The sequence below is a fragment of the Polistes dominula genome, unplaced genomic scaffold (assembly GCF_049000335.1).
Source record: "Polistes dominula isolate Pdom_NZ unplaced genomic scaffold, Pdom_raw_medaka contig_23, whole genome shotgun sequence".
Lineage (NCBI taxonomy): Eukaryota > Metazoa > Arthropoda > Insecta > Hymenoptera > Vespidae > Polistes > Polistes dominula.
The window spans coordinates 2,010,067-2,034,582 of record NW_028300963.1 but is presented as its reverse complement, the minus strand read 5'-3'; the positions used below and the strand labels follow the sequence as shown (position 1 = coordinate 2,034,582).

The 24,516-nt window shown below is 37.2% G+C and overlaps 2 protein-coding genes across 10 annotated transcripts; one reads left to right on the top strand and one right to left on the bottom strand.

Annotated features, from left to right (window-relative positions):
- Positions 1 to 122: 122 nt before the first annotated feature.
- LOC107065216 (protein expanded) lies at positions 123 to 12,709 on the bottom strand. 8 transcript variants are annotated; one of them, XM_089172639.1, is made up of 11 exons: positions 12,568 to 12,702; positions 10,532 to 11,413; positions 5,732 to 5,811; positions 4,832 to 4,911; positions 4,272 to 4,512; positions 3,744 to 4,019; positions 3,460 to 3,625; positions 3,025 to 3,333; positions 2,654 to 2,929; positions 771 to 2,569; positions 123 to 674 (listed from the first exon to the last, which is right to left on the bottom strand). In XM_089172639.1, the coding sequence occupies exons 2-11, from the start codon at positions 10,590 to 10,592 to the stop codon at positions 198 to 200; spliced, it is 3,765 nt and encodes a 1,254-aa protein (XP_089028765.1). In that variant the 5' UTR covers positions 10,593 to 11,413; positions 12,568 to 12,702; the 3' UTR covers positions 123 to 197. The 8 variants fall into 8 exon arrangements, with proteins under 8 accessions (XP_089028765.1, XP_015174178.1, XP_015174179.1 ...); XM_015318692.2 differs by having other exon boundaries at positions 10,532 to 10,631; positions 12,568 to 12,701; XM_015318693.2 differs by having other exon boundaries at positions 2,654 to 2,926; positions 10,532 to 10,631; positions 12,568 to 12,701.
- On the top strand, positions 2,808 to 19,444 carry LOC107065218 (putative sodium-dependent multivitamin transporter). Of its 2 annotated transcripts, none has more exons than XM_015318699.2 (8): positions 2,808 to 2,948; positions 14,441 to 14,562; positions 14,634 to 14,855; positions 15,193 to 15,533; positions 15,624 to 15,743; positions 15,907 to 16,224; positions 16,288 to 16,650; positions 16,710 to 19,444. In XM_015318699.2, exons 2-8 carry the CDS (start codon positions 14,449 to 14,451, stop codon positions 16,933 to 16,935), a joined length of 1,704 nt encoding a protein of 567 aa, XP_015174185.1. In that variant the 5' UTR covers positions 2,808 to 2,948; positions 14,441 to 14,448; the 3' UTR covers positions 16,936 to 19,444. The 2 variants fall into 2 exon arrangements, with proteins under 2 accessions (XP_015174185.1, XP_015174184.1); XM_015318698.2 differs by lacking the exon at positions 2,808 to 2,948 and adding an exon at positions 13,365 to 13,499.
- Positions 19,445 to 24,516: the final 5,072 nt, after the last annotated feature.

The following is a 24,516-nucleotide window of genomic DNA, read 5'->3' as shown; positions in this document are numbered from 1 at the left end:
AAGTACACACCGAAATTGGCACCCTGAGCTCTGGAAGTATTATACTTTTAATATTAGCTATTCGTGATTCAGGATCTTCTGTAATTCACGTTGAAACTTAACAATAACACAGAGGCAACACACGATAAAGGTACATGATAATTCCTTCCTTCGTTTTAAGATACTTTTAAACGTCACGAGGATGATATTATCTTATATTACGAATGAGACATTTTTGAGGAATCTTTCTTTCCAGTTAACGTTGTGTTCACCTTGTAAGCGTTACCCTTCGATTCAGCCGGATGTTTGTGAGTACTCGTCGATGATTTTCTTGGTGGCTTAGTTATTTGTGTCGTTGATAATCCACTTACAGGGTATTTATTCCTATTAGAAGAACTCATTCCAGTACCGCTTCTGGAACTGCTTTTAACAAGGCCTGAAGAATTAGATTCGCTAGGATGTTTAGGCATAACGAATGCATTAGTTTGCTTTAACAAGTAACGATCGTTGCATAGGGCAGATATCAATGGAAGATCCAAATTCCGACTCTTCTCACGCAAAGTTCTAATATCGAGCATTAGATCTTCTTTTCTACCTTCTGGCTCCTCTTCGGCCGATAATTTCATTAATTTTTTCGATGATACGTTTTCCGGGCACGCAATGGCCGATGGTAACGGTTGATTTTCATCAAGACTCTTAGAGATTAAGAAAAAAAAAAACAAATTAATTAATGAAACTCTTTGTAATTTGAATAGTAATAATTCAAGTAATTAAATGTTATCGAGTCTTACTTGTATTTCGTATGGTGGTGGTGGAGGTGGCGGTGGTAATCTACGATGTTGCTTAGCATGTGGTAAAGATTTCAATTTTGTTCCTGATGGAGAATCGAAACATTTCAGGATATTATCGTCGCTCTTCGTTCTAGAAAACGCGTGCATAGTGTGAGGATGAACGAGATTTGGCAGATCTCGTCTTAGACTCTGACTACCAATTGAGGAGCATGTGACACCACTGTATAAGGAGCTTGTACTGGCAGCGTAAGGGCTGCTCAAGCTATTATGCAGTAAATAACTATTGGAGCTATTGTCGCTGGTACTGAGGTTTTGATTGGAAGCGTATTTCGATTGTGATGAGAATGAGGAACCGGGGAGGTAGGGTGTGCTACGATACATGAGTGCTGATTTATTATTGAAAGTTGGATAAGGTGGTGGTGGATATGCAGCCATAGCAGCTAATAGGGATCCTTGTTTAGCATCGATATATTCCTGTTTCGAGACTGCTGGATCCTTCAACGGGAACATAACGTAATCGACGTCTGAGTAAAGCTGCTGTTTGTACTGTTCTATTTGTGACCTGGCCACTTGGCTAGTATAAACGGTGGCTAAACTCGGTGGTGGTGGCGGTGGTTGTCTAGGATGTAGCATCGGTGGTGGAGGAGATGGTGGTGGCGGTGGTGGTGGCGGAGGTGGTTGCGAACCTAAATAGGGTAACAATACTGGACCACTTCGAGAAGCATGAACATCCAAATAGTTGTTAGGACCGACCACGAGAGCAGCAACGGGTGCGTGTACTGGTGTAGGTTTCATTTTGTCACCCGGATATGTAGGTGGTTGTATTCTGGGTGGTGCTTTAGGTTGAAGCCGCGGTGCATCGTTAATTCCAGGATTACACGAAAGATTCGGTTGACTTCCCGTAACAGCTGCACTTATTTTCGTAGAAGCAAGTCGATTAACCATATCCTCGGGGACTATCATTGGATAGAGAGCAGAAATTGTTTTCTGCCTGATGTTGTCCGACGACATCTCGGGATAAGGTGGCGGTGGTGGTGGTGGCTCTCTTGGTGTCACTGCATCGTTTCTAGGTGGTGTTGGAGGTGGTATCATAGGCATTCTTAACGTCATACCCGTAAAATCAGGCCGACTGGCGTGGTAAGGTGGTGGGGGTGGAGGTTCTCTTTCAACTTTTGGTACTTTTAATCTTGATGGATGTATGGGCGAATAATCGATTGTTACTGGATATGGGGGAGGAGGTGGAAGTTGCCTGTCACTGTCAGTTCTAGGTGGTGGAGGTGGAGGTGGCATAGTGACGTAATCACAATCGGAATCCATCGAGTTACTGATGGTTTTACGAGGTGGATAACGGCCCACTATCAAATCAGAAAGTTCATCGGCAGATAACAGGGGGCCAACGTTTGAAGGATCACTACCGTCTCCTCTAAAACTTCCCGTGCTTATTATACTGTTACTTCGTGATCTCGAATCTTCGAGTTTGCCATCGAGCGAGTCTACATTGTCAACTTCTTCATCACCTTTGCAAAGACTGTAAATTGGTTCTTGATCTTCCGTTCCAATATCGTCAGTATAAATATCGCTCGTTTCAGATCTCAAACCACTATGGATCGTATAAAATCCTGAAGTTACGGAAGCCTCGTCGGTGGTCGATTGAACGGAACTCAATGCACAAACGTCGCTAGCTGCAGATGATTCATTAGTACCACTGGTTGGTGAATAAAGATCTCCAATTCTTTCGTCTTGCATTTCACTACTTCTTAAGGTGTATACACCACTCGTTTCACTAGCAATGTCTGTACCTAGATATAAATCAGTTTTTATTTGAAAATCTATATTGTTTCATTCGATATATTAATTGATTATACATTAGTATTAATTCTTACCCGTATATTTAACAGCCTTTCTGCATCTATCGTAGATAGCACCCGGGAAACTAGCAGTTTCTGAAGAAACAGCCGAATTTTGAGCGGTATGAGAATAACCGAGCTCCAAACTTGACGTGGCTGAAGTTCGACGCATTCTTTGAACTCCATTGTTAGATGCATTAGCAACAACCACTGTACTACAACTACTGCTGCACTGAGAACCATCAGCCACGGTGTTTGTACTCGAAACAAGTCGTAATGCTGATGAAGGCGTAGTTTCGGGACCGTCAACTTCTGGAGAAAAAATTGTAAGGTAAATGGTGTCTATTTTTTGTGTGTGTTATCGTACAAAAATACACACGCTATTGAGAATACAATTGAAAACTTACCATCAACGATAGACATTGATGGAGATGGTACTGAACGATCACCTGTGTTCGTTTCGTTAATTTTGGGTATTCCAGTTTGAATACTAGCATGAGAATTATTTTCGGTAAGGCGAGGTAAGCATTCGGTCGATGCTGGCGCTGTGTCCGGTTCATCTTCGCTGTGAACTCGATCGCTGACTATACCAGAAGTTGTATTTGACGAAGTGCTGGATATAACGGATATTCGTTGATCGCCACGTGCTCCACGCGTCGTTAAACTCAATTTGCAACGAGCTGGATACATGTAACAATCTCTCAACACTTTTTTCTCTGAAATATTTGACGAATTTAAATATTCGCGATGGAAAAATAAGAAGAAGACGATAATACCGAAGAAATTGAAATCATTGTAAAATATAATGATAATAATAATACAAATAAAACAAGGTGACATACCTTCCTCTTCTCTTCTTTTCGCTTCATTTACTCTGGGTGCTATAGCCATGGAAAATTGATGGGTGTCCCGACATAATCCCAAGAGTAACTTGCTCTTGTCGTCGCAACCACTGTAGAGAGTGAGTTTGTCCGGTTGATCGAGCGCACGTATTTCGAACTTCTTGCGCTGTTAATAGGAAGAAGAAGAAATAGAAAAGATTCCTTTATACAATTACCAAATGTTTCAAAAAGAGAAGACAATTGATATTGTTATTGGTTGAATAAACAAATGGATTTGAACTTACGTCGAAGCAGAGTTTGTTGATATTGTTCCAGGCAAAGATACGCGGTGTCTCCTCCTCGGCGTAGACTCGCACACCGCGAGCGCAAATCGCGAGGAGTATCCTTCCTGGGCCTGCCTCGTTTTTACTTCTTCGCAACCGATATAGGTGAGCGTTGAGCGGCGCCTCCAACAACAACGCCTCCCGGATGTATTGGAGTTCTGCCTCCTCCCTCGAGAGGCCACGATTATCTCTGTGTTGTGCTGCGAGGACGGCGAGCACGCTCGATTCGAGGCACATCTGATAGTTCAAATCAAAACGAGATCTTATGATCATAGAGAACAGATTAACTGTTGAAACTAAATTTCTGGTCAAACTCTAGCTATTTGGTTTTTTGAAAAAAAAAATGGACAGGACGACCAATTGTAGTGGATTTCTTCTACTACTACAACTGAACGTTTACAAAATACCTCGAGTAAAGGGAAAAAAGAAGAATACAAAAAAAAGGGAAGAAAAGAATAAAAAAAAAGAGCAAGTACAAATGGGTCGTACGTGAGGAGGAAGATAATCCGTGGGCTTGCAATAGCCGACGGATCCAGCGTGCGGTCTGTGTCGTTCTTCGGAGTAATCGCCAAGGTCGGCCTGGAGGGCGAGCCCAGCGAGCGTGAGCAATGGCGTAACGATCGAAGGTTCGTGAAGGGGATGGTGAGGATGAAGACTCTCCACTCCGCCGCCATGTCTAACGACGTTGTCCCGTAACTGCAGGTAGTAGTGATGTCGCGTAGTTTCATCGCTGAAACGATTTCAAGATGATGATGATGATGATGATGGTGATGATGATGATGATGATAATGATAATAATGATGATTATAATGATGATGATGATTATAATGATGATGATAATGATAATGATGTTGATGATGATGATGATGATAATGATGATGATGTTGATACAAGCACAAGATGATATCTAATTGCTTCTAAATCGAGTCAACAACACGGCAAACAACTCTCCCCCTCTAACCTTCTTATCGTCTTAACAAGTTAACACTCTTTTTATTATTTAGATTATATACTTTTTATTTGCGCCTTTTTAAACGTTATCATCTTACCTTAACAGCAATGGCGTGTCAACGTAGTAACGAACACGAAAATAAAGTATAAAAGCGGGTCTTCCGCTGCTGTCCAAACCCTGAAACCGAAAAAGCAAGAAATTGAAGAAAAAAGGAATTCTTCAAAAGTCCTTTTTCAAAAGTCGAGGTGTTGTATAAAGCAACTGCACGACGCGACACGAGAAGGGGGGAGATCCGAATAAAAAGAAATGTAAGACGGAAGCCAGACACGGTAGCGAATATAATCGGTAGTCGAAAATTGGACATAGAATGGGGGACTACTACTCTTCTGGTATCGTTTTTTCTTTTTATTTATTTTAGTTTTCTTTTCTTATTCTGTTTGGGGGGACCTAGGGACGTGGATGAAGGGCTATAAGAATCGTAGGAAATTATAGCCGAGAGGGCGCATATTTTAGCAACTATAAATATTAATCCAGCATCCAGATCGTGCATATTTTTCCCTTTCTACCAAAGAGGCCCCGAAGCCCTCTTCTCTCCTTTCATTCCCTTCTACTCTCCTCCTCCTCCTCCTCCTCCTCCTCCTTCTCTTCCTCCTCAGTCCTTTTCCGTCTCCGTGTCCTCCGCTCCCGTTCGCGAGCCTGTCCAAGGCCCCCTTCTTCCCTTCGGCGCCCGACCGAGCTACTCTCTCACCCTTCTTTGGAGCCGCCCTCTCCCAACACCCGTTCCCTCTTCTCTTGGCATCAGCGCGCGCGCGGGATGCTTCCGAGAGTACAGTCGCTACTAAAATCCTATCCCAATTTTAAACCATCTTCACGATAAAATGAACGAACGGAAAAATGCCAAAAGAGAGAGAGAGAGTTTCGTTTAAACTAATTTGACGATACAAAAAATAATGTTCATTCAATGTAAATTGTAATTGGTCATTAAATTAAAACTTACGTAAGTGTGCGAATTTCGCCAATTCTTCGGCGCGTATTTGTTTAATTTATTCTCTGGATCCACGAATAGGTATTCGCCATCTGTATTAACATATAAATGATTTTAAATAAATTATCGTGTTACATAATATGGCTAAATAATATTTAAAATAGTGTGTGTGTGTGTGTGTGTTTGATGCTTAACTTAATGTCAAATAATATTGTTTTAACTTTAATTAATAATTTATTAATCATTGAAATATAGGATATGATTAGGGTATAATAAAGTACGAGTCAGAGAGTCGAGGAAAAGGGAAATCACCCTACGATGATGTCTTGGCTGACCCACATGAACCTGTACAAGTCACGCGTTCGAGCTCGCGCCTGTCCCGATATGGTTCTTCCACGCTATGGTATCCATTCTTCTCCTTTTATTCGAATCTTTTTTTGTTGTTTCGAGGAGTGATCGGTCCGAAATACCAATGCACTCCTAAACGAGCGAAACAATGAAAGAACTCCTTCTTCTTCTTCTTCTTCTTCTCCTCCTCATCACAGTGAGAGATGTTCTTGAATGAGAGGAGACTTCCCGAAACTTGTCCTGGCCACATGGGGCCGGACACTCGTCAACTACAACGAGATACTTTTTCTTACAACGACTCAGGTTGCAAAATTTCGTCACCCTTACAGACATCCAACCATAATAATAATGATGATGATGATGATAATGATGAAGATGATGATAATGATGATCAATCATCGATCATCATTCTAACGAAATAATTAATTGTAATAATATTCAAACTTCCTAAATATAAATATTGATTTTTTTCTTCGATCCCAAAAAGACAAACTGAAGAATAATAAAGAAAAAAAAAATATTATCTAACTTATAAGGTATAGTAGAAGATTAGGTAGGAGTTAAACTATATGTGGTGTGGGATTATGCTTCGAAAGATTCACCGCAGGAAGCCGTCTCGATTTCTATAATCAGCCGAACGACATGCTCGAAGCAATAATTAGCTCTTCTTCTTCTTCTGCGGGAATGAGAGAGAGAAAGAAAGAATTCAAGAGAGGAGAAAGAAAGAAAGAAAAGGAAGAGGGAGAGAAAGGTAGTTGGAATCGAGTTATTCTTCTTCTCTTAAGGTCTTCCTCTCCTCGAGACGAAAGGGGCACCTGTGTTACTCTCGAGGTACAGCCCGGCCATTACCGGAGAATGTTGCCCGAGGACTAACACTAGCCCTCTTCATGCATCCACCCATTCTCGAGTTCATCGGGGATCGATCCTATCCACTGTGATCGCACGTTCCTCTTCCTCTTTCTTCTTTATCCCCCTAACTCTACCCCCTACCCTTGCCCCTACCCCTGTTCCTCCTCCTCGCCCTTTCATTCTCGCACACATACACACACAATATTTCTACCTTCCATCATTTTTCTATCAATTTTTTTCTTCTTCTTTCTTTCCCTCATCTCCCCACAGTCCACCTCACCCCCAGTCATGTTAGAATGTATACATCAATGTGGTACACATACACATATGCACGTATATGCATTTTTAAATGCTTTTTTTTTCTTTCTTTTTTACCGCTCCCCCTTTCACCCCTATAGAAAAAACGATTAGACTAGTTTTATCGGTTCCTTGATCAAGCGCCGGCATTCTTTGATATGAAAGAGCACGCGCGCGTGTCCTTCTTTTAAACCGAGCGCGCACATAAGTATTTGCGTGGACGGTACTTTTTGTCGGGAGTGATTTTTCGAGTCCGACGGTCCTGTTCTCCCCACCTCGATAAAGTCTCCCTCTTTCCCTCCCTCTCTACCAGCCTCCCTCGACGAACAGCACCACCACCACACCACTTTTCTTTCTCCTCTGACTTTAACCACACGGAACCAAGACTCCACGTGTGCGCAAAAATTCACCGCGAACTGCGGAATTTGCTAAAATGGGGGAGGAGTGGGGATGGGTAGATGGGCCCTTCCCCCTCTCCTCCTAGCGAACGCAGGAAAATATCCTATTTCCAATGTCTTTTTCTTTTTTCTTTTTTAAATCCAAACAGCATACTTATAAACTATCGTTTTTAAATTCTATTATTTTCCTCTTCTATTTGAATTTAAACCTTTGACAATAAATTTAAGAATTCAAACATGTTATGACAACAATTTTGAGAAAAGTATTAGTAAGAAAAATAAATCATCGAGTTAGAATAATATAAGACACGTCAACGAGTATAATAGAGGAGGAGAAGAAGAAGAAGAATATCCTTTCCCTGAGGGATCGATCAATGAAAGGAAGAAGAAGGAAAAGGACCTTTGCCCGGTTTGCTGCTGCTGACGTTTGGCAATTGACGCAAGAGGTGCTGTTTATAAGATTTGATGGAGAAAGGACGCTGTTATATACGAACGTAAAAATAAAACTAAAGAAAACAAAATAAAAGAGGGAAGAAGGAAAAATAACGAAAAAGGTGATGGAAGAAGAGGAACAGAAGAAGAAAAAGAAAAAGGAGGAAGAGGAGAAGGAAAGGTTTGGAAGATTGAAGGAAGGGAAGAGTGAAAGAAAAAGGGAGAGAAGAAGGGAAGAAGAACAAAAAATATAAAGTAAAACAAAAAATGAAAAGGGTGAAAAAGGAAGAGAGAAAGAAAGAAGGGGGAGGAGGGAGAGAAGGACGTTGAGGTTGCTCGTAACACACACACACACACATGCATACATACATACATACACAGAGAGGTTCTCGTTCGTTCGTTGGATGAGGATGAGGATGAGGATGAAGATGAAGAGGAGGAGGAGAAGGCTTGGCTCCGACGAGGTGTATATCCGCTGGACCTGCTGGGGCCCTCCGATATCTTCCCTCTCTCTTTCTCTCTCAGTTAAACTCTGAAGCTACAAGCAAGCGCGTTATGGGGCCCCCCTTCTTTCTCTTTCTCTCCCTGTACCCCGTTCGTCTACCACCGTAAGGCCGCGGCCGCAGCAGCAGCAGCCGCCGTTCTACGCTGACGATTCTCGTCCTCCTCCTCCTCCTTCTCCTTCCACATTCCTGGGCTCGGAGACGCCGTGCGGCGGAGACGTAAGGGCGGTAGGTGGAATACGAGAGGCCCTATACAAATCACCGAGCTACCGTCTTACCCGGGGAGATCCTTCTCTTTCTTTCTTTCTTTCTTTCTTTCTTTCTTTCTTTCTTGAGCCCTTCTTCCCGCCTCCTCTATCTTTTGCTTTTTCTCTTTCTTTCTGGTCTTCTTCTTCTTCTCCACTACCTCTCTCTGTTTTTTGCATCCTCTTTCTTAAGGCAACCTATTATCTCCCTCATTTATCGCGTTGCTTCTCTTTCTATTCTTTATAGTTCTTGACTCTCTTTCTTTCTCTTTCTTCTTCCATCTATTTCTCTTACAACCTACTCACTACTTCTATCCACCTTCTTCTTCCTCATACTCATCCTTGTGCTCTCCTGCCACTCTTCTTTGCACTTTTAATTCTTTTTTTATTATTAATATTATTATTATTAATTTTTGTTTTCTTTTTCTTTTCTGGATCAATTTAGGGGGATGATATTTATCCTTTACTTCAGATTTTTTATGATGATCGAATTCAAATATCTTTGTAATAAGAAATACTTTTTTTCTTTATATATTTTCATTCTTTTTTTTTTTTTTGTTATCTTTTTTGCAAGATAGACAGATAAAAAGATAGATAGTAAGATAGGCAATATAACTACTACTACGACGATGATGATGATGATCCTTATAAAGTTTACGATAACTACCAACCTTTCGTGTTTATTATCTCATGCGTATTGCAATTATATCAATATATATATATATAGTAAGAAATAAAAAGATATTAACGCACTAGAGAGACTTGTTTATATGTCAATAAAAAATCCTTTAGAGGAATAAGATAAAAGTTGCGTGGCAAAATAAGAAAACTTCAGAGAAATTGAATGAATACTTTCAAAAGAGATAAAATGATCTAATCGTATCGACGTTAATGTTGATTAGGGTTACTACCTCTCTTATGAGTTTGAAAGAAGAAGATTATATATAGGTTTGCCGACTATATCTTCTTCTACTCGTTGAAAAAAAACAAAAATAAAAAGTAAAACAAAAAAGGTAAGGAAATAGGAAGGAAAAAGTAGATATTTCGTTTTTTACTTGTATCCCTCTCCCTTTCTCTTCTACTTTGAAGAGTCCGTGGTATGGCTCGCGCGCCTTAGAACCTGCCAGCACTGGCTCACAGTGATGGGGTACCGCTGGAATGTAGAATGGAGGGGTTTGCAGGGCTCCGTAAAGTCCAAGAAGGGTCCACCTGGTGGGGATACCAGTCGAACCGGCTCGTCTCGCTGTTCTCTCTCTCTCTCTCTCTCTCTCTCTCTCTTTTGGTAAAAGGAGAAGGCCGAAGGGTGGCGGGTGACGATAGACGCGACGAAGGGAGGAAGAGAAGAATCTCTTGGGTATGCATAAAGACCACGAGATTAACCAAATTTTTATATCCACTCTCTTCCCTTCTTATTTTACTTTTCATTCTTCCGACATTTTTGGTCCTTTATATTCGTCTTATATATGTTTCAGATTTATTGTTGTTAAGGATTCCAAATAGGGGATAGTTTTGTAAGGATAAAGGGTGTATTACCAGGATAACAAGGTTTGGATTTTATCTACAAAGTTGGATCCTGTTGTTGTTGTTGTTGTTGTGTAATTCTAAGGATTGTCTAATATCGTATAGAAATGAATGAACATTGAAAGATGATAAGGGATGAAAAGTACAGGTTGATAGTAGTAAAAATGTATTAAAAAAATAAGTTGAAGTTTGGTTGGCCCAAGAGGGAAAGTTACTCACCGGATAATATGGCCAATCCGAAGAGTTCGCAGTCTCGCATGCCCTGCTGACCGAGAAGCATGCATGTCTGCGCGTACACCTCCTTCACTCTTGACTTAGCCTAATAACAAAAATTTAAAAAAAAAAATAAATATTACAAGTCTACAAATTAAATAGGAGAATACAGAAAAGAAAGAAAGAAATAAAAAGAGTGAAAGAAAAAATTAAAAAAACAAATATATAATCAATAAAATGAGATAAAAACCTAAGAGGGGTACAAGTACACTATTTGTTGTGTGTAAGGGTGTGTGTTGTTTTCAGGTTGAAATTAACGTAATGAATATTATTAACATAAATTTAATAATATTTAAATAATATTATATATAATAATTAATATATAATATTAATTAATAATGATTTAAATAAATATATATATATATTTTATTATATATTATATTTTTAATATAATAAATAATATTAAATATATATATTTAAATGTAATTATTAATATACAGTGTGTAAAAAAAAGGTATAACAAAATAAATAAAAATGTAAAATAAAGATTATGTGTGTTAAGGTTGTTGATAGAGAAAATCAAGGAAAAATCTAGAGGGACGAAAATGCATTTAAAAGTTTGCCCTCCTCATCCCTGTTAGGGTGGATAGTTGTAGATAGATAGGTAGATAGGTAGGTGGGTAGGTAGGTAGGTAGGTAGACCATCGTCGTAGTCGTCGTCTCGTAAACGTTGACCATGGAATGCATGTGAGCTCTCGCGCGCACGCCAAGGTAGGAGGAGGACGATTTATCGTCTCTTATCGAATATTTGAAATTCCTCGAAGCGTTCCAACGCCAACACCGATTCACCCCAACAAATCCTCTCTCTCTTTCTCTTTCTTTCTCTCTCTGCAAGCATAAAATCGTTCTATCCGATCTACTACAGCAAAGTTTCTTTGTTTTTTTTTTATTTGTTGGGTTTTAATTTCGGTCGTCCATCTTGAAAAAAAAAGGATATTTTAACCCCTTTTTCAAATATTGAATTGGCAAGTAAATGATTGAAGATTTTGTGTGTTTTGATAGGTTGCTTTTTAAAATCAGCAATGACTTACAACAAAGTTGACAACCCAATAGTTTCTTCTTCTTCTTCTTCTTCTCAAAAAGAGGAATGCAAAAGATAGGAAAACATTAGACTAGGAAATAGAACCAACTTTAAGGATAATAATATATTCGAGGTCGATATACTTAAGTTTGCCAGTACAGAATGAACGATCGAGTTAAAGGAAAAGGAGAATCTTCCTTGAATAGTTAGGAATCTAAATTTGTTATTTACAAACGAGTCTCTCCCTCTCTCTCTTTCTCTCTTTCTTGTTATAATTAGGTAGATCTTATCGTGTGAGAAAGTACACTCCTATATAAGAACGTTAAGATGGATTGGAGAAAGAAAGAAGAATCATGTGATAGTGGTGGTAAGGTGGTGGTGTATTTATCGTACGTATGTACAACTGGGGAGGAACAAAACTATGCTGGGAATAATCTCGTTCAGTATCCCAGGCGATTTATCATGAACAATTTATCCTTTACAATACCATGCAACACAATATACTACTTGTATATATACCTTTTTTTTGCGTTCGTCTTTACCCCATTGTCCCGTGGTAAAAATCAATATATAGTTTGTAACAGGAAGTAAATAATAATAATCTCTATTCATATATGTGGTTATTAATTATATACCATTTTTTATATATTTGTATAATATATTATATTATATTATTATATATTATTATCATATTATATTATTATTATATTATTATAATATAATTATATAATATATATATTTATAATATATTATAAAATATATTTATATAATATTTTGTATAACAAATTTTGATATAACTCCTGTTAACAAACATATCAAAATAATTTCATCTTACGTTAGATTATAATATAAGGGTGTTCATTAATACACAGGAAAAAAAGTGAAAGATAAAGATAAAGAAGAAAGAGAGAGAAAGAGAGTTATATACTTAATATATCACACTTGTTTATTATTTTTTTACCTCAGCAATGAAGTAAAGAGGATCACCAGGGAGGGCGTGCACAGCGAGGTAGCGGCTGGCGGACACCAGAGGTTGAAGGCAAGACCGCGCAGCCGTGACACCGCTACCACGCATGCTGCATGCTTCATTTCGTCGCCGCTACGTCCAACGTTCACACTAAAAAACACAAAATAAATAACCTAATTTCATTATTACCGTTCATTCATGTATCCCCCGTCACCCCCTATCATAACCTTGTCTAATAATAAAAACTTTCATTAAGATTTTGTTTTAAACGTGTCATACTATCAGAGAACAATGATGAAGAATCCTTTTCTAGCCACTCTAATCTTAACCAGCCCCCTATGAAAGTAAATTCAAATTTTCCATGAGTTTTCGTGCCCCTTAGACCCCTATCCTTCCTTTTAGAGAGAATCAACCCCTGTTGTTGCCATTTGTGTACACCACAACCATCACCACCATTTACTACTTTAGACCCCAGTTCAGCACCTTGCTAAAAACGTTCATAATTATCAAAGAACAATTGATGAAGAATCCTTTTTTAGAACCCCATCTTCAACCACCTCCCTACGAAAGTAAATCCAATATTTTCCAAGTTATTCTCGTGATCCTTAGACTCCTCCACTTTCTTTTAAGGAGAATCAACCCCCGTTGTTTCCATTTGTGTACACCACCACCACCACTTACTAGTTTGGACCCCGGTTCAGCACCACGTTCATACTTTTACTCGGTTACCCGCATAGCTGCTTCGCCATTATAAAAGCCGGTCTCTCCTTTCCTCTCCTCTCTTTCTCTCTTTTCTCCTCTCTTGCCTCATCGAACCTCTCAGCGACGACGACGCATTTCGCAGCCGTTCAACCTGCGTCCCTACAGCATTCTCTTCGCGATCACCGACCCCATGTGCTTCGCTCGCGCTCAAAAAGAAAACCGCAGTAAATATATGTATACCTATATATACACACGCATGTATGTAGATACGTATTATATACATGCATCTTATGTGTGTATAATGCAACCCCTTTCTACTTCTTATTGTTGTTGTTGTTGTTGTTCATATCGCGTACTTTTTCAACAAAAAATTCAATTGGATCATCCGGATTGGATCATCCAATTCAAAGTCCATGAAAGAATGAAACGAATCATGAGTTAAACTGATATCGTAGTTCACATATACATGTGAAAATAATTATTGTCTAGCTTATCAAACAAGGAGGTGTTTCTCTTATCATACATAGGATTACATTAAAAAAAAAAAAAAATAAAAATTCTTCTAAAACTGATAGGCATCACGAAAGATACTGTCCTTGTCAGACACCAGAAATATCCAGTGTGTGGTATTCACTTTTTCTTTTTTCTAAAATTTGGATTTCTGAAAATATGTGACAAATGATATTTTTGAGAGAACCGGTATATTCTTGATTCATGTTTTTTTTTCCTTTTTTTGCAATACCACCTCATAATTAAGATAAATCGTAAGAAGTATATAGATAGAAAGTACACGTTGTATATTCGTTCGAAATATCTAACTAATGAACTGGTTACATATTAGATTAAAAGTTACGTATCTGTGTAACAGATTCTCGAATAAACATCACTTAAGTTTTGATACACTGATAAGCGATATTCCTACACTTTTGTATAATGTTACTGATACTGATACCATGTAGTTTATTACCAGCTGGGACACACCTGTTCCCTCTGGTAATCGGTGCCGATATATTTTCAAAATCAAAATTCATCGTCAAAATTGTATTTAACCTCATCAGTGTTATAATGTAATATATTAGATTTAAACGATATTGTCTTATTATCATAATTGTTTTCTAATTGATGATGATCTAACGATTAATAATGAATGTTTTTATTTTTCAAGTTATCAAGATGACAGCCAAATTAGTTACAGCGGATTATGTGGTGATCGTGGTGATGCTACTCATCAGTTCTGGTATCGGTGTTTATTATTGGCTAACAGGTGGACGACAAAAATCGACAGAGGTAAAAAACAATGTAGTATAATGTGTTATATTAGAAAAAAATAATAATAATATCTTCTGTTTGTAATACAGGAATACTTCGTAGCAAACAAATCTATGAGCGTCTTAACGGTAGCGATTGGCTTGATGGCTTCATACTTGTCGGCGGTCAGCCTACTAGGAGTCAGTTCGGAAATTTACGTTTACGGTTCTCAGTACGCGGTGATAAACATCTCCTACGGCATTGCTACTGCATTCGTTGTCTACTTTTACTTGCCTGTTTTCTTTGAGCTCGACGCCACCAGTGCATTCGAAGTGAGTAGTATACTTCCCTAACATACACCCGAGGAGAATCATTTTCACGCTTATTTCACGTGAAAAGAGAAGCCTAACCCGTTACGGATCATGCCGCGTTTCTGTCTGTGTATTTGCGTGCGCGCGTTTGAATTTTAGTATTATATAATCCTACTACTTAGATTCTCTAAACAAATAAATTCAATAAGCAAAATAAATAAAAATGAATGAATATGATCAGGGTTAAAAATGTTCAAACATATTTGCTGCATTTTTTGCTACTGCTGTTGCTGTTGTCGTCGTGTTCTTGTTCTTGTTGCGTTTATTGGCGTATCTAAAAGTGAGATCACTTTTGCAGTATCTTCAGAAACGTTTCGGTACGCCGACAAGGTTGTTAGCCAGTGTCGCCTTTTTCCTACAACTTCTTTTGTACACCGGCGTCGTGCTCTACGCGCCGGCACTCGCGTTGGAAGCTACGACAGATATCTCCAGGAGTTTGAGCGTGATCGGCATCGGATTGGTCTGTACGTTTTACTCGGCGATCGGTGGTATCAAGGCGGTACTCATTACCGACGTATTCCAAAGTGCCCTAATGATTATAGCAGTTATCACGGTTATCGTTACCGCGGCAATAGACGTTGGTGGGCTTGCAAGAATTTGGGAAATTGCTGCTGAAGGTTCGCGATTGGAATTTGATAAGTAATCATCTATCTTATATTATAAATTATCCTATCGATTTCTCCTAACTGTATATTAATTTTTATTTAATTTTTTGAACACAAAAAATAGCATTTCCCCTGATCCAACAGTACGACATACTTGGTGGAGCTTATCGGTTGGTGGTTTTTTTACGTATCTTTCCTTGTACGGTGTCAATCAAGTTCAAGTTCAAAGAATGCTAACTGTCAAGTAAGTAGCTACCCTCTCCCTACCACCACCACCACCACCCTCATATGGACTTTTTCAATCTTATATGGAAAAGATCATTCTGATATATTTCTAATATCTGATCTGTAGATCGATGTGTCTCGACTTAGCAAGAATATCTATCTCCTGCGAATGTACCTTTCAGGAATCTGGGAGCGGCCAAACGGGCTCTTTGGTGTAGTTGGCCAATAGCGTCTATCATGTCATTGACCATTTGCTTTGCTGGCTTGTCGATATATTCTAAGTATCGTGATTGTGATCCCTTGAACTCTGGAAGGATCACTTCCAACGACCAACTTATGCCATTTTACGTAATGGAAACATTGTCAAAGTATCCTGGAGTACCTGGACTCTTTATAGCTGGAATTTTCAGTGCCGGATTGAGCACGGTATCTGCAACGGTCAATTCCTTGTCCGCAGTTATTCTCGAGGATTACATTAAACCATTGTACCGATATAAAAGGTACTTCATTTAATAAAAAAATCTTTAAGAGTTCTTTTCAAATTAATTCACATTTTGTTTTAGTAAAGGTAAAGAAATGTCATCGACAAGATCTATAGTTGCTAGCAAAGTATTAGCAGTCGTTGTTGGATCAATGTGTCTGGGAGTAGCTTTCTTAGCACAACACTTGGGTGGACTACTTCAAGCTGCTCTAACGATATTTGGTGTAGTTGGAGGACCAGTATTGGGTACATTTACATTGGGTATGTTCACTCAAACCGGAAATCAAAAGGGTGCTATCACTGGATTAATACTTGGCTTAGCTTTTTCATTTTGGATTGGTTTCGGTCAACCTAAAGCACCCATACCAAAATTACCAGTATCCACAATTGGATGCATCAATAATTCAACTTATAAGAATATAATGAAGCCTGATACATTTGATAAGTAAGTATTATAATAAATTCAAATAAATTATCAAACTAATCTACATAAACATTTCATAGGTTAACCAACAAGGATTCTATTTTTTATCTTTACCGATTATCCTACATGTGGTACTGTCCACTCGGATTTCTCAGTAGTTTATTAATCGGTTGGATAATCAGTTGGCTGACTGAAATAATTTGCTTCAAAAAAAAGGAAGAAATGGTAATAGATTTGCGTTTGTTAACGCCGATAATTGCATCGAGTATACAAAAGAGGAACACACGAAAAATGACACACGACTGATGAACATCATGAAATGATTTCATGATGGTTTTCTAAACAAACAAACAGAACAAAGAAAAATAATGATAACGATTAAATGAAAAGAAGGATCCATTGGGAATAAGAAATTTTCCGGATGAACAAACAAATGAACGAACGAATGAACGAACGGACACGTTATCGTCTTATGTAAGCACCGTAAGCCACGATGATATTTTCACCAGGAGATGGTGTGTTCGGGTTCTCTCTTCGTGTCACCTTAGGACGGTGCGAGGGCGAGGGCGAGGGTGAGGGTGAAGGTGCTCGTTCGTTCGTTCGTTCGTTCGTTCGTTCGCTCAAACACAGGCAAACTCGTGTACGCGCGTGTGTGTGTGTGTGTGTGCGCGCGAGCACGGTAACACCAGTCCGACGGCATTCCATCGAGATTTGCGAACGTTTCGGTAAACGTTCAACGTATCCGCACGGGTCCCCCCGGTGTTTACCTCCGTTATCGTTACACAATACGCCGGAGGGAAAAGAAGAGGGGGAGAAATGAATTCTTTCTTCTTTTTTCGTCCTTTTTCTTTTTTTTGCTTTTTATTTTTATATATATATTTTCTTCTCGTTTGGATTTGTGAACAATCTCGATATAGGATAATAATATTGTCAAATGAAAAAAGTGGGTTTTTTGATTGGTAAGGAAAAGAAGGAATTGGGGGTTGGGGGGGTGTTGAGGATGAAAATATTCGTATAAATGGTTTTTTATATTCGTTTTGTATAATCGAACGATTAATGGTATTTCATGTAACTCTTAAAGTATTATCATAAATTGAATCTTTTGGCAAGACCCTGTATGTGTAATAATATTTGTACCCGCTTATGTTATATGAATGTGTAAGTGCGTGCACGCATATGTATATACGCGTGTGCGCGTTTGTGTTTGGAATTTATTTTTATCTTTGAAAGAGACCGGTGAAAACGTGTCTTGGAATGAGTCCTTACTCATCTTCGGTGTTTCTCGAGTACCTTGACATGGTCGGTACGTTAATAAGAGAGTAAAAGTAAACTGAGGTCACTACTTTATGAAGCTTGGAGAAGAATGACGAGAGTAAAGGGGAACACCGTTATATAGTGTATTAATCGAACGGGAAAGCTATATGTATGTGCATGTGTGTGTTTTTGTGTGTGTATGTTCGAAGGTTTTTCAAAGGTTCCGATTGAAAAATCTGAAGGTAGGATGATGATTCTTTAAAAGTTGGGAAAAGATGATATACTTTTAGTAAAAAACTCTCTTGGATTGGTGAAATGCAAGAAAATGGATGATAGAACCTTTTTGTTTCCTAGCACGAAGTAAATACGTAGTTTAATGAGAGACCACGAGTAAAATGCACCTAACGTTCATTATAATAAAATACCTGTTTGTTCATTCAGGCGCTAATGCGCTAGCAAAGCGTACGGGAATGCTTGCGTTCTCATCGAATGTGTATACCTCCCCAGTGGTGGTATACACGTACTTAGGTATACAGGCATAGTAAACACAGATATCTTTTGCTTCCTCTCTCTTTCTCTTTCTCTCTTTTTCTTTTACTCTACTATTTTAACTAATCTTGAAATTCTCTCGCTCATCAAATCCTTTAAACCGTAAATAAGTTGATAAAATAACACAAATAGACTAGACTGATATAATTTTAATCTGATCATTTTTAATATTGATATTCATAATCGAATTTAATATATTCACTGTGATTTCTTGAATTTATAATAATATTTATGTCTACGAACAGGTTGCTTTGAGAGATTTTGGAACTGATATTTGTGTTTCCTATCGTATTTTCATGAATATTATTGCCATTTCTTATTTTTTTTTTCATTCTCATACATACGGCCTCGACTTTTTTCTTTTCTTTTTTTTTTGCATACTTGGTATTATCATACTTGTTGATGTCACTTAATAAGTTACAAGTAAATATATCTCATAATCGGACAAAATGTTCAAGTTGAAGACTGAAAAAATTCATTTCTATGGGAATGAATAAATTATCGTGAACTCTAGCTGTCATGTTTTCAAAGATTCGCCTTTATAAATCATTTATCTTTCACGATCAAAAAAAGAAAAAAGAAATAAAACAAAAAGGTACAGACGAGACGACGAGTCTTGTAACAGATTACGTGACTCACCAACCCTGTATAATGCAAATTTCGTACTAGCACAAATCCGCTAGATGTGCCTTGACCTTCCTGCAGAAAAAAATCCTTCTTACACGAGAAAAGATGAGACGAGACGAGACGAGAAGAAGCACCGTTTTCTGAACGTTTCTCCATCAGAGTAAAATAACACACCATCGACATTATATTCGCTTGAGCTAGAGAACGACAAGACGTTAACGTTCGTTCTGCATTCGTGGCAATTTTAATTTACTATCCTTTCTTGGACCGGTACTGAATTCATTCCTAGAATTAAAGGAAGCTACCAACAACAACAACAACAGCAGCAACAGCAACTTGTGTTATTAACGAATCTAACTGTATTAAACGAAAACTTTAACAAATATGTAATCGCATTTATTCTTTTAGATTATATACTTCAAAGTCAAATTAAAATTAGGTCAATTATCGCAATGAAACGCTCATTCTTCTGATAGATATAGTACGTTGTTAAATAATTAGACCATTCCTTGCAACAATAAAAAAGGAAACATGACGATGAAGATAGATAGAAGAGAAGTCCTTTGAGATAAAAAGAAGATGATGATATTCGTGGAAGATGTGTAAAAGTCGGGAATGAAATCCGTTTTTAACGAATCCATAGCAGGTTAAGAACCCAAGGAGAGAGGGTCCCGGTCAGCATCTCGGTCGAGTATTCCAGGTTAATTTTACCGAGCCCTAAAGGTGCGCATGCGAAGGTCCGACGAAGGATAACGCTAGAGGGGCTCATCGCTTGGATGCTGCTCGAAGCGAACGAAGGACGCCCGCATTCCACACCGCAACCTGGTATAATACGAGGAATTGGCCGGACAGCGGAAGAGGTGGGGCGGTTCTCGAAAGAAAGAGAGAGAGAAAGAGAGAGAGAGAGAGACAGAGAAAGCTGGGGGATCTCGCAATGTGATAGAAAGAGATGGAAGAATGCGCGAGCCAGTGTTGCGGAAAGAGAAAGAGAGAAATTGCCAGCATCTTCTTTCTCTTACTATTTTATTCCTCCTCCTCCTCTTTCATCTCCTCTTCGTCCACTTTTCCTTCGTAGTAATCATCGTCAGTTTCTTTCCTTCTCTTCTTTTACCCTACCATCTCTCTCTCTTTCTCTTTCTCTTTCTCTCGATGATTCTCCCCTTTGTACCTCCTTCCTTTTTTTTTATTCTTCATCTTCATCTTCATCTTCATCTTCTTCTTCTTCATCTCTCTTACCATTTCTACTCGTTTATCCTTCAATTCTCTTCTTTATTTTTCTCTTTTTCTTCAGTGATCCTCTTCATTCTGAAGTCTTGGGGGATTCACTTCAGATTCTTATATATACACATACATATATATATGTATATACGTGTGTACATGAACGTGGACTCTAGAGAGCCTTCATCGGTGTCTCGTTTCCTCACGTATTTCTCCGTTTCCTCCTCCTGGGCGTATATACTACATACTTTCTCCTCTCCGACGAGAGGACAGCAAACGATTCGTTCAAGTGGTAATGTAAGTGGCGGAAAAATTTTCATCAAACCGATGGAAAGTTCTACTTATTTTAGTTTTATTTTATACATATATATATATATACCCGTTACCAATCGACTTTTTTTTATTGTTATTGTTTTGGTTTTTTTATTTTTGTCTCTTTACTCGCGAACCGATACAACTCGTAGAAGTAAAGTAACCTGATTTGAATTTTGTTCTGTTTTTATTTTTCCTTCTTTTAGAAAATAAATAATAATCAATATTTTAAATTCCAGGATAGATATTTTGCATAATCTAAAAACGAGATAGGAATTAATTTATTATTGTAAACGAACGAAAAAACGTTCCAAGTCAGAGTGCCACGTACCACGTTTTGGCTTGTGTTAGTGAGAAATAAAAAGGAAAAGAAGAACGAAGAGGAGGAAGAGGAGGAGGAGGAGGAGGAGAAGGAGCAAGAAGAAGAAAAAAAAAGAAAGGAAAAAAAAAAGGAATATCTTTTAATGGAATTCTAATGCGATTATAATGCTTAGTCTTGAACATTCGCACGCAAGTGCTACTACTAAAGCATGTTACCACCACTTGTTGTTGTTCATGTTATTTCTCGCGTGATGATCAAGGTATCATAAGGTTCAATTGAATTTTTTGATAATAGATCTAAAGAAAATGCATATTTATATAGTAACACAAGTGGAACAAATATTTTATACTACTCTGGGTCAAGTTTATACTACTTTTTAATTGTACATATATGAAATTATTTTGTAACAAACAAATCAATGAATTTACAAAATTACAAAGGGTATAGGGAGTGTTAGAATTGTTTAATTACACAATGAGTTCGCGATTAAATTTAAAATGATTGAAATTTTTAATTTGAATTATCAAAAATATTGCACAGTTGTAATTAACAATTGTTACAAACTAATAATTAATATTTTACAAAAACAACCCCTATATCTTTTTAAGTAGTTGTAAATTTCATTCCATTTGATCGAGTTTGATGTAACCCGTAACCTTAAAAGGGTCTGCTTAACATCATACGAGAAAATCAGCGAAAGTGTACGACACGACTACGACGACGATTTCTTTCGAATTAAACTCGTTCTCACCTTTCCACATCGACATTACTGATGAATATGTCAAGATATTAGGACGAGTTTGATTGTCGAAAAGAAAAAAGAAAAAAAGAGAAAAAAAAGATGTACGCACGAATCTACGAAAAGTTCAGTCAATGGACGAATGTACGAAAAAATTTTTTTCAATTTTTGAGAATCAATGAGCTACGAAAAAATTCGTCAATGCACGAGTCTACGAAAAGTTCAGTCAATGTTTTTTGATCATTGACGAATTTCTTCATAGCTCAATGATCGCTGACTAATTTCTTCGTAGACTCATTGAAATTTTTTAAAAAAATGTAAATCCTCCAATCATTGACTAATTTTTTCGTAGACTCATCAAACTTTTTTGAAAATCAAATTTTATCGATCGGTACTAACTTTATTATTTTTTATTTTTATTTTTTTTTTTTTTATTATTATTAAGCAAATACCACAAGAATTGAATCGGAACTCGAGGACTTTCGAACAGTTACGGAGTAGTAAACTGAACCGAGTGTATCTATGAAAATGTTAATTATACGCAAGTTACGGCCGATTACATCGTAGTCGAGTCATTCGCGTCACACCCCTCCTCCTCCTCCTCATCTCCTCGCCCCGTTCTCTCTCTGTATCTATCTATCTCTTTCTATATCTCATTCTACCTATCTAATAAGAATACTCGAGTTCTAATCCTATAAATGATAGAATGACGTTTAAAATCTACGTACAACACACATATATCAAGATAAAATATTTCATTTTAATTAATATCGATTTATTAATTATAATATTTGAAATTCAAATGTTATTTTGACTAATCAAATTATCCATGAAAAGGATATATATGGTATTAAAATATTATTCAATGAAATATCTTATTGTAATTAATCAATAATATTATAATAATATATAAAATATAATAATATATTATAACATAAATAAATATATTTAATATATATAAATTATATTCATATTAAATTAAATAATTTACTTTTTAATTATTTAATTTAAAATTTTATTATTTTTATTTTTATATTATTTTATTATTTTTGATTATATTAAATTAAATTATATAATTAAATATTATATACATATATATATATATATATGTAAATAGATTTTATTGGATTAGTTTAAAGTTGAACCTCTTTAGAAATAAGTTAACCAGGTCAATCTGTGAAACTAATGAATTATGTTCGTTCTATTATTCAATTGGATAAAATTGAAACGATGTTTGATAAAAAAATAAATCAACATCTAGATAACTCTCCTGATTTTTCTTCTTCTTCTTCTTCGAACGAACGAACGAACGAACGAACGAACGAACGAACGAACGAAAGAACGAACGAACACAACAAACGTACGAGAGGGAACGAATACTACGAGAGTTGATCGTCGTCTTCGTCGTCTTCGTCTTCGTCTTCGTCTTCGTCTTCATGTGTATGCGCGGAATCCTGGCGAGCATCCACATACGCGCTCGCGTTGCGAAGGTGGAGCTACTTTCACCAAGTAGCCATGTTCCACGATGCGCGGTGATAACTAAGAGCAGCCCACTTTGAGAGCTGCATTCCGAGTGCATACCGCGGTAGAGTGCACTCAGGCTCGGATTAAGTTCGAGGAATTCGAGCTGTTCGATGTACACAACACAACCGTGGAACATACCACCACAACCACCCAATCCATGAACAAAACTCGATAAAGTTTCATTTTATATATATTATTTATATTTCCTATAGATTATTCATAATATAATTTTATTATTTGGATATAATAAATATATAATATAAATATATTATATATATATATATACAAAATGTGGATGCATATAAAAATCGTCGATATAAATAAATTATAATATATATATTAATATTATTATATTAATATATGTTAATTTAATTTAATATTATTGTATTAATATTATATATATATATGTATATATATTATTAATAATCGGGAGGAAAAAAAGATCCGACAAAGATAACAATAATTGCATCCGTATAAGCTTTCCCCCTCTACTCTCCACTCCCTTAACCCCATCCCTATTACCCAATTATCATTTTTATTTCCATTATAATTTTCTTTTACATCTTACAAATTAAATGCGTTATTTTTACAGTTGTCGAAGATTCAACCAAAATAAAAATACCAAGTCGTAATACTCGATGATCTCTCTCTCTCTCTCTCAAAAAGAAAAATAAAATAAAATCAAATCAACACTATATAGAAACGTATTCCCCCTTTCTTCCATGGAGAATTTCTCGATTTGAAAATGACAAATGGGTGGGGTGAAGGGAGGCTTCCGCGTTGCGATGGTACTACGTAATAACCGTGCTATTATCTCGTATACAGCATCGCGGTTATCAGGCGTGTGCGTGAACTCTCAGAAGCCGTACGTACCCCTTGGTACATACAGTCCATTGGTACTTTCACCGAGTCTAACTGAATTTCTCGTGGTATTTCCCCCTCCCCTCCCACTCCCCCTCCTTTATATCCGGATGATAGTAACCACTTACTACTTACTTACGTTACCTTATGAGAAACGAAGAAGAAGAAGAAGAAGAAGAAGACTAACATAATTAATAAAAAAGAAAGAAAGATAGAAAATCTAGGAATAAAAGAAATGTAGCAAAAGACAAGTAGTAATTTCATTCAATGTATGTGTGCATGTGTGTGTAATTGTGTATGTATCATATACATGTTATATATATATATGAATGTGGCAAAAGAGACAAGTAGTAATTTCATTCAATATGTATGTGTGTTATTGTGTGTGTTATTATACATATATTATATATATAAATGTCGCAAAAGACAAGTAGTAATTTTGTTCAATGTGTGTGTGTGTATGTACAGGTCAAAAGTTAAA